Source organism: Myotis brandtii, unplaced genomic scaffold (assembly GCF_000412655.1).
Source record: "Myotis brandtii unplaced genomic scaffold, ASM41265v1 scaffold731, whole genome shotgun sequence".
Lineage (NCBI taxonomy): Eukaryota > Metazoa > Chordata > Mammalia > Chiroptera > Vespertilionidae > Myotis > Myotis brandtii.
In genome coordinates, this window is record NW_005370895.1 from 495237 (window position 1) to 508762 (window position 13526).

Consider the following 13526-nt stretch of genomic DNA (forward strand, 5'->3'; position numbering starts at 1 on the left):
GCCATCGCCGCTAACAGTTACTGAGTGTTCACTAAGGCGCCGGGTACAGTGCTGAGCACGATACAGCCACCGGCTCAGTGCCCTTTTTAGAAAACCACAATGCACTCAATACTGGGCAGCCTAGCCCGTCCAATAGTAAACGCTGTCAAACAGAAAGTTTGGATATTGAAGGCCATCACTCAGCATCCAACCCTGCAGGGAGGAGGGGAGGAGGCTGGGGCTCTGCCCACAGTAAAGGCTGTCAAACAGAAAGCTTGGATACTGAAGGCCATCACTCAGCATCCAACCCTGCAGGGAGGAGGGGAGGAGGCTGGGGCTCTGCCCAGATCCCGCTGCACCGTTTCTGTATGCCTCCCCAGGTTGGGGGGGGGTGCACCTGCAGCTCTAATTTAGTGGACTACCCCTGAGCTATGGAGCCATTTTGCAGTAGGAACCGGGAGTGGAAGGTTTACCTCTTCCTTAGGTGCAAGAGTGTGAAGGCTCAGCCATCTTGCCTCAGGTTGGGACAATCCTGAGATGCAACCTACCCTCCAGAGCTCCCCTGCAGGATCTGGCTGACACTACCCTCCATGGAACCTTCCCCTGGCTTCCTCCCTCGCCCTGCTTCCCTCACCCCCATACCGGTGTTCCCCTGGGAGCACTTCCTTAATTAGCTACTTGCATGCAGAGCCTCGTCTTGGGGCCTGCTTCTTGGGAACCCCACCAAAGACACTATTTTAAACAATAAGAACAGGTTGAACGGTCATCTCTGGGAAGGAATCTGCAATTACCATCAGCAAAAGTGATAGGGAACTGGAGACCTCTGAACTCAAAGGACCCCGCAAAGGCAACACAGCACAGCATCCAACACAAGTCTCTGTGGGGTGGGCACTCATCAGTCCTTGAGGTGCGCAGACTCTGATGGACAACGTCCAGGACGTGATGCCATTCTGAGGTTTACCAGATGACCGGCTGGCGTTGCTCCAATTCGCCTATTAATCCAGTGGAAGGAGGGTGAGATGCCTGCTGGGGATGCAGAGCAGGCTTGCTGGTGGGAATCAGGTTTTCCATCCAAATTCCTGTTGGGAATCTTCCAATGAAAGGTACACATGAGAAAATACTTATAGTTCTTTAGCCCATTAACGTCAAACTTGACTCCAGGCAAGACAGTCGTGAAAGTTGCCTTGGGGGTCCGGCCACAATCACAGTTTATACGCAGAGCCGCAAGCTTGGTGGATTCAGGACACGAGGTTTCTTCCCATGATTTGATCGGCAAGTCTGTTGTAACAGCAAGTTCCAAAGAACAGTAAGATTTTTATCCTTTAAAATTTGTACGAATGTACATGTGTTTCCAGGCCAGATATCAGTGCTTGAGTGAATTATATAGCTATTTAATAGAAATAATAAAACATCGATACAAATATAAAGACATAATCAGTATAAAAGGCTTATATTTATAAAAATACTTTTAGGTAACAGTTTCCCCTGAGGGTTGACCATGCACGTTGCATCCATAAATATTGCTCGGCTCTGTAGCTTGCTTTCCAAAGTTCAGAGTTCATCTTTAAAAAGGAAGTGCTGGGCTCCAGTCACGTGACCTGGCCGAAGTGGCGGCCTCAGGTTGGCACCTGGGCTGGATAGAATGAAGACGAGAACAGCATCAGTGGGGCCTCCGAAAAATCTGGAGAACATTCTTTCTTCCAAATATGGAAGATACAAAGGTCAAGGACGACAGGTGACATGAGTGGGTCATGTGACTGGTGGGGCAGGTCACTGGTTTTTCTGGACCCAGTCCCAATTGTCTTCGTTCTCTTTCCGGTTCTTCTCGGCTTCAATAATTTCTTTGTACCTTCGGCGAAAGAAGCCCATCTGAAAGGCAGACAGAAGAGAAGCCGGGTTAGAGAAGCTGAGGAATCAGCCATTTGGACTGTAAGGCGGCCTGGCTGAGGAGAGGCATGACCAGGCCAAGGAGAGGCGTGTCCTGGCCGAGGAGAGGCATGACCAGGCCGAGGAGTGGCGTGTCCTGGCCGAGGAGTGGCATGACCAGGCCAAGGAGAAGCATGACCAGGCCGAGGAGTGGCATGACCAGGCCGAGGAGTGGCATGACCTGGCCGAGGAGAGGCATGACCAGGCCAAGGAGAGGCGTGACCGGGCCGAGGAGTGGTATGACCTGGCCGAGGAGTGGTATCACCGGGCCGAGGAGTGGCATGACCAGGCCGAGGAGAGGCATGACCTGGCCGAGGAGAGGCATGACCTGGCCGAGGAGAGGCATGACTGGGACTCAGTGCCGGGAAGGCTGGCTGGGAAAACATCTCTGATTTGACTGCTTTAGACAGAGCCTTATGCGGAGCCACTTTTCACAACGCATGGACTTCCTCAGGCTATCTCATGACTGCTCCTTGGAAAGTGCTTCTGGTGGAGTGTTTCCCAAACTGTATTCCGGGGGACACTAGTTACAGAGAGTTATTTTATTCCAAGGTGTTGGGGAGTAACATGGGTCTCATGGTCTAATGAGTTTGGGAAACGCTGCATTCTTTCTTTCTTAAAGAGATTTGCAATGTACACAGAGGTAAAGAATCTAATAAACCTTTAGGAAAGGATAGAAGAAACCCCAGGGCTTGGCATTTCCTGAGCTTAGTTGGTTTTGATAAACTTATTCATATCCTGAGAGATACTAGCCACCGTGGACTAATTGAATAATTGCTGCTCTCCCATAATGGGCTTTGGGAAGTGTCTTCGGGTCTGCAGTCGAGCCCTAGGTCTTTGTCTCATACCTGTGCGCGTGCCACAGCCAGGAGCCTGGTATCCGTTCCTGACCAGACGGCAGTTTCCTTTACCCTGGTTCTGAAAAGACCTTCCCCTCTTGGGTCTTCTGGCTCTTCACACGGGGTGAGATGAATTTTCGTTTTGCCCAGACAGTCATTACAGGCACTCTACTGCCCAATATTTAAGCAACTTTCTGTAGCCCAGGGTGACCCGGCGTCTCTTGTCCTTTGCTCACCAGCATCAGTGGCATCTGTTCCTGAGGTCAGACGTCCCTCCTTGCACCTGCCTGGAGGCATGGCTGCCCGGACTGGCGGTACTCCAGCTCCCTCTCTCTTTGGGGTGACATCCCTGAGGTGCCCGTCCCGCACTTTCCCAGTGGAACGTGCCCACAGTGCTAAGCAGCTCGACGCCTCCTTGATTGGCTTCCTTCCCTTCCCTGCCTTGTTTCCCTGCTCTGATCCGTGTTCCCTGAGATCACCTCCCAAGTAAATGGCCTCCCTCAAATCCTCCGTTCAATCCCCTTGAATAGAGGACTGAGACCCACACATGGTCTGCTGCACGGCAGGTGTGTGATGCCACGCTGCCATTAGCTTACAGTCCCGTAGTCCTATTTGAAAATGCTCAAGACTCGCCACCTCTACCGCCTGCTGCCAGAGGGAATGCCCAGAGGAACCTGCCCTGTGCAGATCACCAAGCAAACCCGCTCTCCCGGCACATCTAACCCGCTGTTGTCTGCGCAGTGGTCTTCACGCTGCTCTACGAGACAAGCATCCACAGTCACCTGACGGTGTGAGCTCCCCGAGCAAGGAAGGCAATGGGGTCAGGAACTCCCTTGCGCTACCATCTTCCTACCCCCTCCCCCCCAGAAGGGGGCTCACTGGTCAAGCTGAAGTAGAGAACCATCAAGAAAGCTGCCTAGGAAACGTCTCTACCCACATGGCCAAGGCCATCCCGAGCTCTCGCTCTGAGCGGAGTCAATGGAGTGGTGCTGTTTGAATGACTGGGGCGGACTAGAAGCTTCCTTACAACTGGCAAGGGTCGTGTGTTGTGAGCTCCAGCCTCGTGGCCAGGGTTGCAAGCAGACATGGAGTTCCTCGTGTTTTCAGCCCTGAGGTCTCTTCTACGCAGCGTCAGACCACCTCTGTGGGAACCCCACTTTCTGACAACCCCACAAATGCACTTTTCTCTCCCCAAGTCCCTACGGCTGTCTCCCCTCTGCAAGGGATGTGGAAAAGGGGCTTGGCCGGAAAGTTCTGGATAAATAGGAAAAGGTCCTCATCAGTGCCCTTGAAGCACACCCACAGAAAAGCAACCCAAGATTGAATGGAAATGTCTGCCTGGGAAGTTACTGCTTGAGCGATCATTATTGAAAGAGAAAGATGGTCGATGGGAAAAAATGTCATGTGTCCCTTCTGTGCTGACGAGAACATAACCATGCCAATAGGGCTGGGTATAATACGGAAATGAGGTTCTTTAGCACGTAGCTCTGCCTGCCGATGGGGTCATGGTTCAGTAACCCCGGGTTACTCACCCTCAATTCCAGACAAGTAACCGATCTCTACCGTGGCGCTAATCAAGCTGAATTTCAACTGTCTGCTCCCTTCTCATTTTGCTTTTGTCTTAGAACTCCTTGAAGGCAGGACGCTGGCTTTCCACCCCCCCCCCCCCCCCCCGTTTTTTTCTCATCTGTGCTCGGCATCAGTGAGACTCTGCAGAGGTGCCCACCATCCTCCACTCCCCTGTATCCCTGCCCTGTGCCACGTGATTCTGCAGGTGGAGTCTGTTTCCCACACCAGGAATCTGCACTGTGACTTGCTTTGACAACTGGATGCGATGGAGGAGATGCTCTGTCAGGTCCACGCTTGGGCCTCACGTGGCCTTGCACGCGTCTGCTCACTTTCCCGGAGTCCTGCCGGGCCATGAGCTTGAGTATGGACTGGCCTGCTGAAAGATGAGCACCCACCCAGCTGGGGACTGTCTACACCAACCACCCCCACTGCCTGCAGAGGTATGTGTGAGTCCAGCTGAGCCTGGAGGGCCACCCTGTTAAACTCAGTCCAACTCATGGACTTGGGAGCTATATAGATGGTTGTTGCTTTTAAGCCACTACCAGGGGTGGGGAACGTCCGGCCCGTGGGCTGTATAAAGCCCGAGAAATCATTTGATCTGGCCCTGCCAAGGCATTAGGGGTGAGTTAGTCCAAATGTAGCAAGCTAATTTAACCAAATATATATTTTTTATTGATTTCAGAGATGAAGGGAGAGGGAGAGAGAGAGACAGAAACATCAATGATGAGAGAGAATCACTGATAGGCTGCCCCCTGCCCACCCCAGGGATTGAGCTCTCAACCCAGGCATGTGCCCTGACCAGGAACTGAACCTTGACCTCCTGGTTCATAGATTGACATTCAACCACTGAACCATGCCGGCTGGGTAGCAGGCTAATTTTTAAATTGATAATTCTGTGTGGCCCGAGAATGATGTTATACATATCCAAATGGCCCTTGGCAGAAAAAAAGGTTCCCCACCCCCGCCTAGACTTTGGGGTGGTTTGTTACGCAGCATGAGTTAACCGACACAGCACTCCACGTGTTCTGTCTGACTTAATGAATGAACAGCCCCAGGAAGGGTGGCAGAGAGGCAGCTGACGGGGTTCTAGATAGAAAGAGCGTCGTTGTGCCTTGTCCTGTCGAACAGACTCTCCTTGTCCCTCTCTAAGAAGGACAAAGGTCGCCACTTTCTCAGAGCTATGCTAGCGTGAAGATCCGATGCAGAGTGAACAAACAACCTAGCAAGGATTTAGAGCACCTGGACTGACTCACACGTGTACTCATGTTTCATGGGTGTCACATTTGTTGCCTAAGTGTGAAGGTGCTGTCATCTCCTGCAGGCACCCAGAAGTAAGCTCTTTTCTTCCCAAAGGACGGGCGTCACCATTAGTCCTAACGTCGCCTGACCCACGCTCTGCCCCACTCCAACACCGCGGGGTCTAGAGAACCCCGTGCCTAACACGACCTCGGTGTGGTCTCCAGAGGGAAGGCTGCAGCTGCCACTGATGTTTGCTCCTTGGAGCCGAAGACCATGTCTTAAAACACAGCCCACTCTCATGGGGAGGGAGCGCTGGGTACAGTAGCGCAGGCTGCGCATGGCTGGAGTGCGTGTTAGCGGGAAGGAGGTGCCAACAACGCACATCACAGATAGAGGCGCAGACTTTCTTTCAACTATTTCCCAGCAGGTGTCAGTAGAGAGACTTTTTCTAAGGAAACCAGTAGAGTCTGAATTTCGGACAGATGGAAGTCAAGTTTCTGGAGGAGGGGGTGCTGTTTACTAGTTTGCACAAAGGTGCCCTGTCGTCTAGTGGGGTCTCTGTCACACCAACGCTGCTTATTACGTGACCAAACTAATTCTATTTCCGAAAATGAGCCGATCGCCTTAGTGCTTTTGTTCAGAGCCTGGTTTTGGCTTTTGATACAGACCCCAAAGCCCTGGCTCTGAGTTTACCAAGCAGTGGTCCCCAAACAACTGTGTCAACTAGGTTTGCCAGTGCCCAGGACCTACTCAGAGGAGCGGTACAGGCCAGAGATGTGGCATGGGGGCCCGGGAGTCCCGATTACTGCCCACGCACCAATGAACGACGCGTGGGCCACAGGATACGTCGTTTGCTGGCTCTGAGCCCCAGTGTCTTTGTCTCTGCCCACGAGACCAATGGCCTTCTCGAACCTCCTCCGGCCATGAAACACAGCCACAGCTTTTTAGGTTGGTCCCCAAAGCCAACCTGGGACTGCAGCCTGTGGGGCACACAGCGGTGTGCCCAGGACTCACGGAGAAGGGACAGGCACAGAGTCCTTGTCTGAAGCCAACTTTTCTGAGAGTTTTTGGAAAAGTGAATTTTCAACTTTTCTATTAAAGTATGGATCTATTACGAAGAATTATAACATTCTTAAAAATTAAGCCCAATGCCCTAACCGGTTTGGCTCAGTAGATAGAGCGTTGGCCTGCGGACTGAAGGGTCCCAGGTTCAATTCTGGTCAAGGGCATGTACCTTGGTTGCGGGCACATCCCCAGTGGGAGGTGTGCAGGAGGCAGCTGATCGATGTTTCTCTCTCATCGATGTTTCTAACTCTCTGTCCCTCTCCCTTCCTCTCTGTAAAAAATCAATAAAATATATTGGGAAAAAAAAATTAAGACCAAGCAAGACTTCAAAGGCCTACCTCTCCTGCAGCAGGCCTTCCTTAGGCACACACTGTCCCTCCCGTGAGGACTCATGGTTGCGTTGGGGAGGAAACTTTGAGAAGTGTTGGGCAAGCCTATGCTTTTGCTGCCAGCTGAGCTCACGCCGAGCATGTGGGAAATTCCCCCACACTCAATTCCAACCCAATGGAGTCAATGTTTTTCTGCACTTTTTCTGGAACCTTCCAGGGCTTCCTTTGCCACTTGAGGGGCAAAAGGCCCTGTTGATCACTGTCCTGTCCGCCGCAGAGGAAGCGGGAATGGGAACCGGAGAGGAGGAGAGAGCAAGCCCAGTGTCGCTGAGCTGAGAACCGAGGGAGCACAGTGCTTCCTGGCCTTCCGTCCGCGAGGGTCCCATGGCCCCCAACAGCAGCTCCCTGAGCCTCTGGACAGACTCACACCATTTTTCTGATAAACCTGTACCAAAAAGCTACCAGAAAACATCTAGGGAAACAGCAGATTTCCCCCCAATAGCTCTAATTAGGAAGGCAGGGGGCCTAGGAGGAAATAAGGCTAGACTGAGTCCTGGGGTCTGCAGCCCCGGCCTCTTCGGGGTGAGAGAGTGAGATTGGCCTGGACTCCAGGGCATCTGGTCTCGTGTGCGACCCCCACCCCCGCCTTCCCTGGCCTCTGGGCTGCCTTCTGGGCAGCTCTTCCCAGGACTCGGGCACACTCCTTCTTTGGCTGAACTCGGGCCTCCTGTTTATGGGTCTCTTCAGTTTCTTGACTATTTACATAGCATGTCTCTGCCTCGAGATGTCAACCCTGCAACATCAGCCCAGTATTTACTTTCAAACATAAATAAGCCCCACGGAGTGTCTCTGGCACATGGTTTTAATCGAGACAGCGTGATGGGTGCTTGCGCGCGCGTGTGCATGCATGCATGCGTGTGTACGGACACGTGTATGCATGTCTGTGCATTTTTCTTTTTCCTTTGGAGAAGCAAGGATGGCTTCCCCAGCCTGGCTGGAGGAAAGGTGATGACCCCAGCGACTCCCGGCGGGGAGCGGGGGGAAGACTGCCAAACCTTACACGTTCTCTGAGCCATTTCGCAGATTTATTTTTCTAAGTGCTTCTGCTGGGGGTTGGCAGGAATGCTCTCAAATAAAAACCAGGAGCCCAAAGCCAGCTCGAAAGCAGCAGGCTCTTGGGATAGCTCCAGCTGAGGTCAAGTTTGAGGCAGTCCTTTTTCTGAGGGCGGACAACACAGTCTGCAGCCCTCTCTTCGCCACGGGTCAGAGGGAGGGGCCCGCGGGGCCGGGGCCGGGGCCTTTGGGAAGGGCGGGCCACAGGGCTGGCCAGGCCATGGCACTACGCTCTGCTCCAGGCCATCTTGGCGGGGCAAACAGGAGAGAGAGGACAGGTTCCTAGGCCGAAAGCAGTAGGGGAGGATGCCGAGTTTTCTCCCTCGCTGAGTGGCGGCCTGTGTGTTTTGGCAAACTGCATAAAGGAGGAGGAAGCAGAGAGCTGCCTGGGGCCCCAAATGAGGTTTTTTTTTTCTTCTAAGTGAAAGACATCCCAGTACCTTTATTCTCTTACCACTTGACTCAAAGGCTGGCTTAATGATTGCGAGCACTTCTTAAAGGTACAGGTCACAAAGTTGTTATCGCTACTGAACCGCTGAACAAGAAAACGTCTAGGGAACGTCCTCCTATAAACAGGCCTTTATGGTTGTCTTCAAGAGGCACGGGGCCCAGGCCGCTTCAGACCCCGCCAGGAGCTAAGGGGAAGGAGAAGGGACTCATTTGAAGTTTCCCCCCTTAAAAGCGCTTGGCTTTGTATTTCAAAGTTTTCTTCCTGCATGGTGGTTTGGCAGGCTCCTGTGATCCTCGCACATGAAGTTTAAATTATGGCTCCCGGTGTCTGCGAACATCCCGGCTCTGGGCAAGTTGACTGGGATCCATTTCAGTATTTGTAGAAGGGTCTGGTTAGCTCAAGGCCCTCGCTGTGGATTTTGCGCTGGGGCCAGGGCCTGCTGCCGCCAAGCATGAGAGAGTGGCTGAGATGCCAGCGGGCAGTCCTTCTAGAAGACTCCGGGGTCTGCCCAGAGTCACAGGGAGAGGAGGCAGGGAGCCTGGAGTTCCGCTCTGGGTTTCCATTTTAGATCAACAGCGGGCGATGGGTGTGTGAGTAGCACCACAGCGACATCCGGAAGGGCCAGGAGCTGGTGGCACAGGCTCCTTCACCCGCCAAGTCCTCCTCACCTCTCAGGGCGTACACGGCTCAGCCATCATCTCTGGTCACTTAACTGACGAAGTGAGGGCTGGGCTGCTACCTCTGGCAGAGCTGGCAGCCTTTACCACGCTCTCCTGGAGCCTCCCCCACAGACAAAGACAGATCACTCCGCTGGAAGGGCCACACGGATGGGCCCTGAGTCCCCGTGGTGAGGAAGAGGGGCTCAGCTGAGCCCAGCCTCCCAGCCATCCCCACAATGTGCCAGGCATGTGAGTGAAGCTATCTCAGACTCCTCAGACCAGACTGGCCACCAGGTAAGTGCCACTGAGTGGCCCCACTCAATGTCACATGGCACAGAAGCAGCAACCAGCCAAACCCTTCCTGAATTCCCGACCCACACGTTTGTATGATATGATGCAATGATTGTTTAAAGTCACTCAATTCAGGGGGGCAGTTTGTTACGCAGCCATAGCTAACTGATACAATATAAAAGCCTGCAATTCAGGCATCAGCACCACCAACAGCCATGAAACCCTGCTGGAGTGAATGCCTTTGGGGTATCTGCCTAGTCTCTTTCTTTTCTGTGATTCACCCCCACTTTCACCCCATCACCTCAAATTGCCATCTTGCATTTTTCTCGTACCCCAGCCTCAGCTGTTTGGATTAGCGGGAGACATGGGACCAAAACTGGTCCAGTCTGATTCTCTCCCAGCCAACTCCCTGTCCCTAGCTACAGTTGACAGGAGCTAAGCCAATCAGAGTCTCTAAGACTTTAGAACTCGAATCAGAGGTGACTGGAGCAACCATTTTCTCCCGTGTGTCGGGAAGCATGGAGAAAGCTGGTCTGCTATGGAGAAGATGATGCAGGCGTGTAGAGGAGCAGGGGGAAGGGCTGTGTAGGACAATGGGAATTGGGCGGGGGAGGAGGGAGAGTGCCTGCTTTGATTTGTGGACATTTTCTGGGTCTGAATACACACATTTCCTTTGGTATCTATGAGGACCTTGCATCCTTAGAATTCTCTCTCTTGCTTAAGTGGCAATGAATACATTTCTGTGTGTGTGTGTGTGTGTGTGTGTGCAGAAGAGAAAACTGCCCAGGCTAGTGAGGTGATAGAACGTCCTTCTGCTGACTTGCCCTCTGCTTGGTGAGGGTGACTGGGAGGAAGTCTCGTCTCCCGGAGGCAACCGCACTCACAAAGCCTGACACTGAACTCCTTCTCTTCCACAACGACTCCCAGCCCTGCCTTCCTCACCTGGTTAGGGAAGCCACTCACCATCTACTCTAAAGCCAGCAAGAGACACATACTGTTTCCTTCCCGACCCCTCAAGTCCAACCGGCCAACACGTCCTGCCTCTTCTAACTGGGTCCCCTCCTCTCCACCCATGGAGATGGACCTCGTCCCCATCCTGTCCTCAGATCTCCCTCTTGAAACAGATGAAGCCACACCACTGCTCTGCTTCCAGACCCCCATGGTCCCCCTTTCTCCTCGTCAGGCAGGCCCATCCCAGCTGAGGGAGGTCATCTCACGGCGGCCACTGACGGCCCTCCCCTGACACACCTCACCAGCTGCCCCCCACGAAGCCTGCTCATCTCTCACCTCCTCTCCCTCTGCATGGAATATCCACCTGCCCTCCGTTGCCTGGAAAACCCAAACCAAATGCAAGGTCAAACCTCGCCTGGTGAAGGCCCTGTGATTGCCGCCCTCTGCTCTCCTCCCCAGGCCACGGCCAAGGGGGATGTCTGCCTTCATGGTCCTGGCTCTTTTGGGTCACACACAGCTGGGTGACCTCAGGGGCTTGGCTGCCCCACGGCAGCCACCTCCTGCGACCACATTCTTTAGTCAAACACAACCAAAGCAAAGCTAAGCAGATGGCAGGTGAAGGCATGTGCTCGGGAGATGGGACCCCCTGAGAGGCAGAGCCAAGAGGGAGGCCAGAAGAAGGGCATCCGAGCCATGACAGCAAGTCCATGGTCCCCCTTTCTCCTCGTCAGGCAGGCCCATCCCAGCTGAGGGAGGTCATCTCACGGCGGCCACTGACGGCCCTCCCCTGACACACCTCACCAGCTGCCCCCCACGAAGCCTGCTCATCTCTCACCTCCTCTCCCTCTGCATGGAATATCCACCTGCCCTCCGTTGCCTGGAAAACCCAAACCAAATGCAAGGTCAAACCTCGCCTGGTGAAGGCCCTATGATTGCCGCCCTCTGCTCTCCTCCCCAGGCCACGGCCGAGGGGGATGTCTGCCTTCATGGTCCTGGCTCTTTTGGGTCACACACAGCTGGGTGACCTCAGGGTCTTGGCTGCCCCACGGCAGCCACCTCCTGCAACCACATTCTTTAGTCCCTTGGTTGGCAAACTGCGGCTCGTGAGTCACATGAGGCTCTTTGGCCCCTTGAGTGTGGCTCTTCCTAAGCCTTAGGAGTACCCTAATTAAGTTAATAACAATGTACCTACCTATATAGTTTAAGTTTATAAAATTTGGCTCTTGAAACAGATGAAGCCACACCACTGCTCTGCTTCCAGACCCTGATGGTCCCCCTTTCTCCTGGTCAGGCGGGCCCATCCCAGCTGAGGGAGGTCATCTCACGGCGGTCACTGACTGCCCTCCCCTGACACACCTCACAAGCTGCCCCCCACGAAGCCTGCTCATCTCTCACCCCCTCTCCCTCTGCATGGAATATCCACCTGCCCTTCGTTGCCTGGAAAACCCAAACCAAATGCAAGGTCAAACCTCGCCTGGTGAAGGCCCTGTGATTGCCGCCCTCTGCTCTCCTCCCCAGGCCACGGCCAAGGGGGATGTCTGCCTTCATGGTCCTGGCTCTTTTGGGTCACACACAGCTGGGTGACCTCAGGGGCTTGGCTGCCCCACGGCAGCCACCTCCTGCGACCACATTCTTTAGTCAAACACAACCAAAGCAAAGCTAAGCAGATGGCAGGTGAAGGCATGTGCTCGGGAGATGGGACCCCCTGAGAGGCAGAGCCAAGAGGGAGGCCAGAAGAAGGGCATCCGAGCCATGACAGCAAGTGGACACACTGCCCACTCTGTGTCCCTGTCTTGTCCCACACGGCCGAGGGGGATGTCTGCCTTCATGGTCCTGGCTCTTTTGGGTCACACACAGCTGGGTGACCTCAGGGTCTTGGCTGCCCCACGGCAGCCACCTCCTGCAACCACATTCTTTAGTCCCTTGGTTGGCAAACTGCGGCTCGTGAGTCACATGAGGCTCTTTGGCCCCTTGAGTGTGGCTCTTCCTAAGCCTTAGGAGTACCCTAATTAAGTTAATAACAATGTACCTACCTATATAGTTTAAGTTTATAAAATTTGGCTCTCAAAAGAAATTTCAATCGTTGTACTGTTGATATTTGGCTCTGTTGACTAATGAGTTTGCTGACCACTGCTTTAGTCAAACACAACCAAAGCAGAGCTAAGCAGATGGCGGGTGAAGGCATGTGCTCGGGAGATGGGACCCCCTGAGAGGCAGAGCCAAGAGGGAGGCCAGAAGGAGGGCATCCGAGCTATGACAGCAAGTGGACACACTGCCCACTCTGTGTCCCTGTCTTGTCCCACACACCCAATCAGGGAGGATGGCACTTCTCATCTCAAGAGCCCATGCAAAGGCAGACGGAAGGAAGGAAGGAGCACACACTCACACACTCACACACACACACACACACACACACACACACACACCCCAAAGCCCTTACTGTCTTTTCAGATCTCACACACTGAGCTGGCTTTGTTCTCCGCCCACAGACCAGAGGCTGTCTCAGCAGGAAGGAGTTGGAGAAAACGGAGCATTAAGAATCCATCCGGCCACACTGATTAAACAAACAACAAATTGGCAGATTTAAAAAAAAAAGGTAATATCCACTCCTGGCAAATATACAGGAAATTGGGCACTTAGGATACACAGCTTACAGGAGGGCGCACGGTGTAACCTTTCTGGAGGGCAATTGGCAATATGTGATAAAAGGCTTGACATACACATTTCTTTTGACTCGGTAATGCCATTTCCAGGATTTCATCTTAAGCACATAATGAAGGATTTGTGCAAATATTTGGCTCCAAGGATATTCACTGCGGCACTGTTGAAAGAAGTATGAACCCGGGAGCCACCTAAATTCCAACAGCAGAGGTGGATGAGTAATCCACGGGCCCTGCAGCCTTAAGGCAGCGTTGGAAACAGGTTGTTAACAACATGGAAAGATGACTAGATACTGTGAACAGACGCCTGGTGTCTGAAATGCATGGGATGTAAGATAAATGTATTTTCATGTAAAATGCTCAATATACTTTTCTTTAAAAATTTTTTATCTTAAAATTTGACTTTTAGAAAGAAGAAGGGAGGGAAAGGGCAGAGAGAAAGAAAGAAAGAGAGA

General features: G+C 53.0%; 1 protein-coding gene across 1 annotated transcript in view; it reads right to left on the minus strand.

The window, feature by feature from the left end:
- Positions 1 to 350: 350 nt before the first annotated feature.
- The window catches only part of LOC102248016 (integrin alpha-9), a 133213-nt gene continuing 120037 nt past the window's right edge, over positions 351 to 13526 (minus strand). The window contains exon 13 of the mRNA XM_005882670.1: positions 351 to 1848. Coding sequence (XP_005882732.1) covers positions 1750 to 1848 — 99 coding nt within the window. The 3' untranslated portion in view covers positions 351 to 1749. The remainder of the gene's footprint in view (positions 1849 to 13526) is intronic.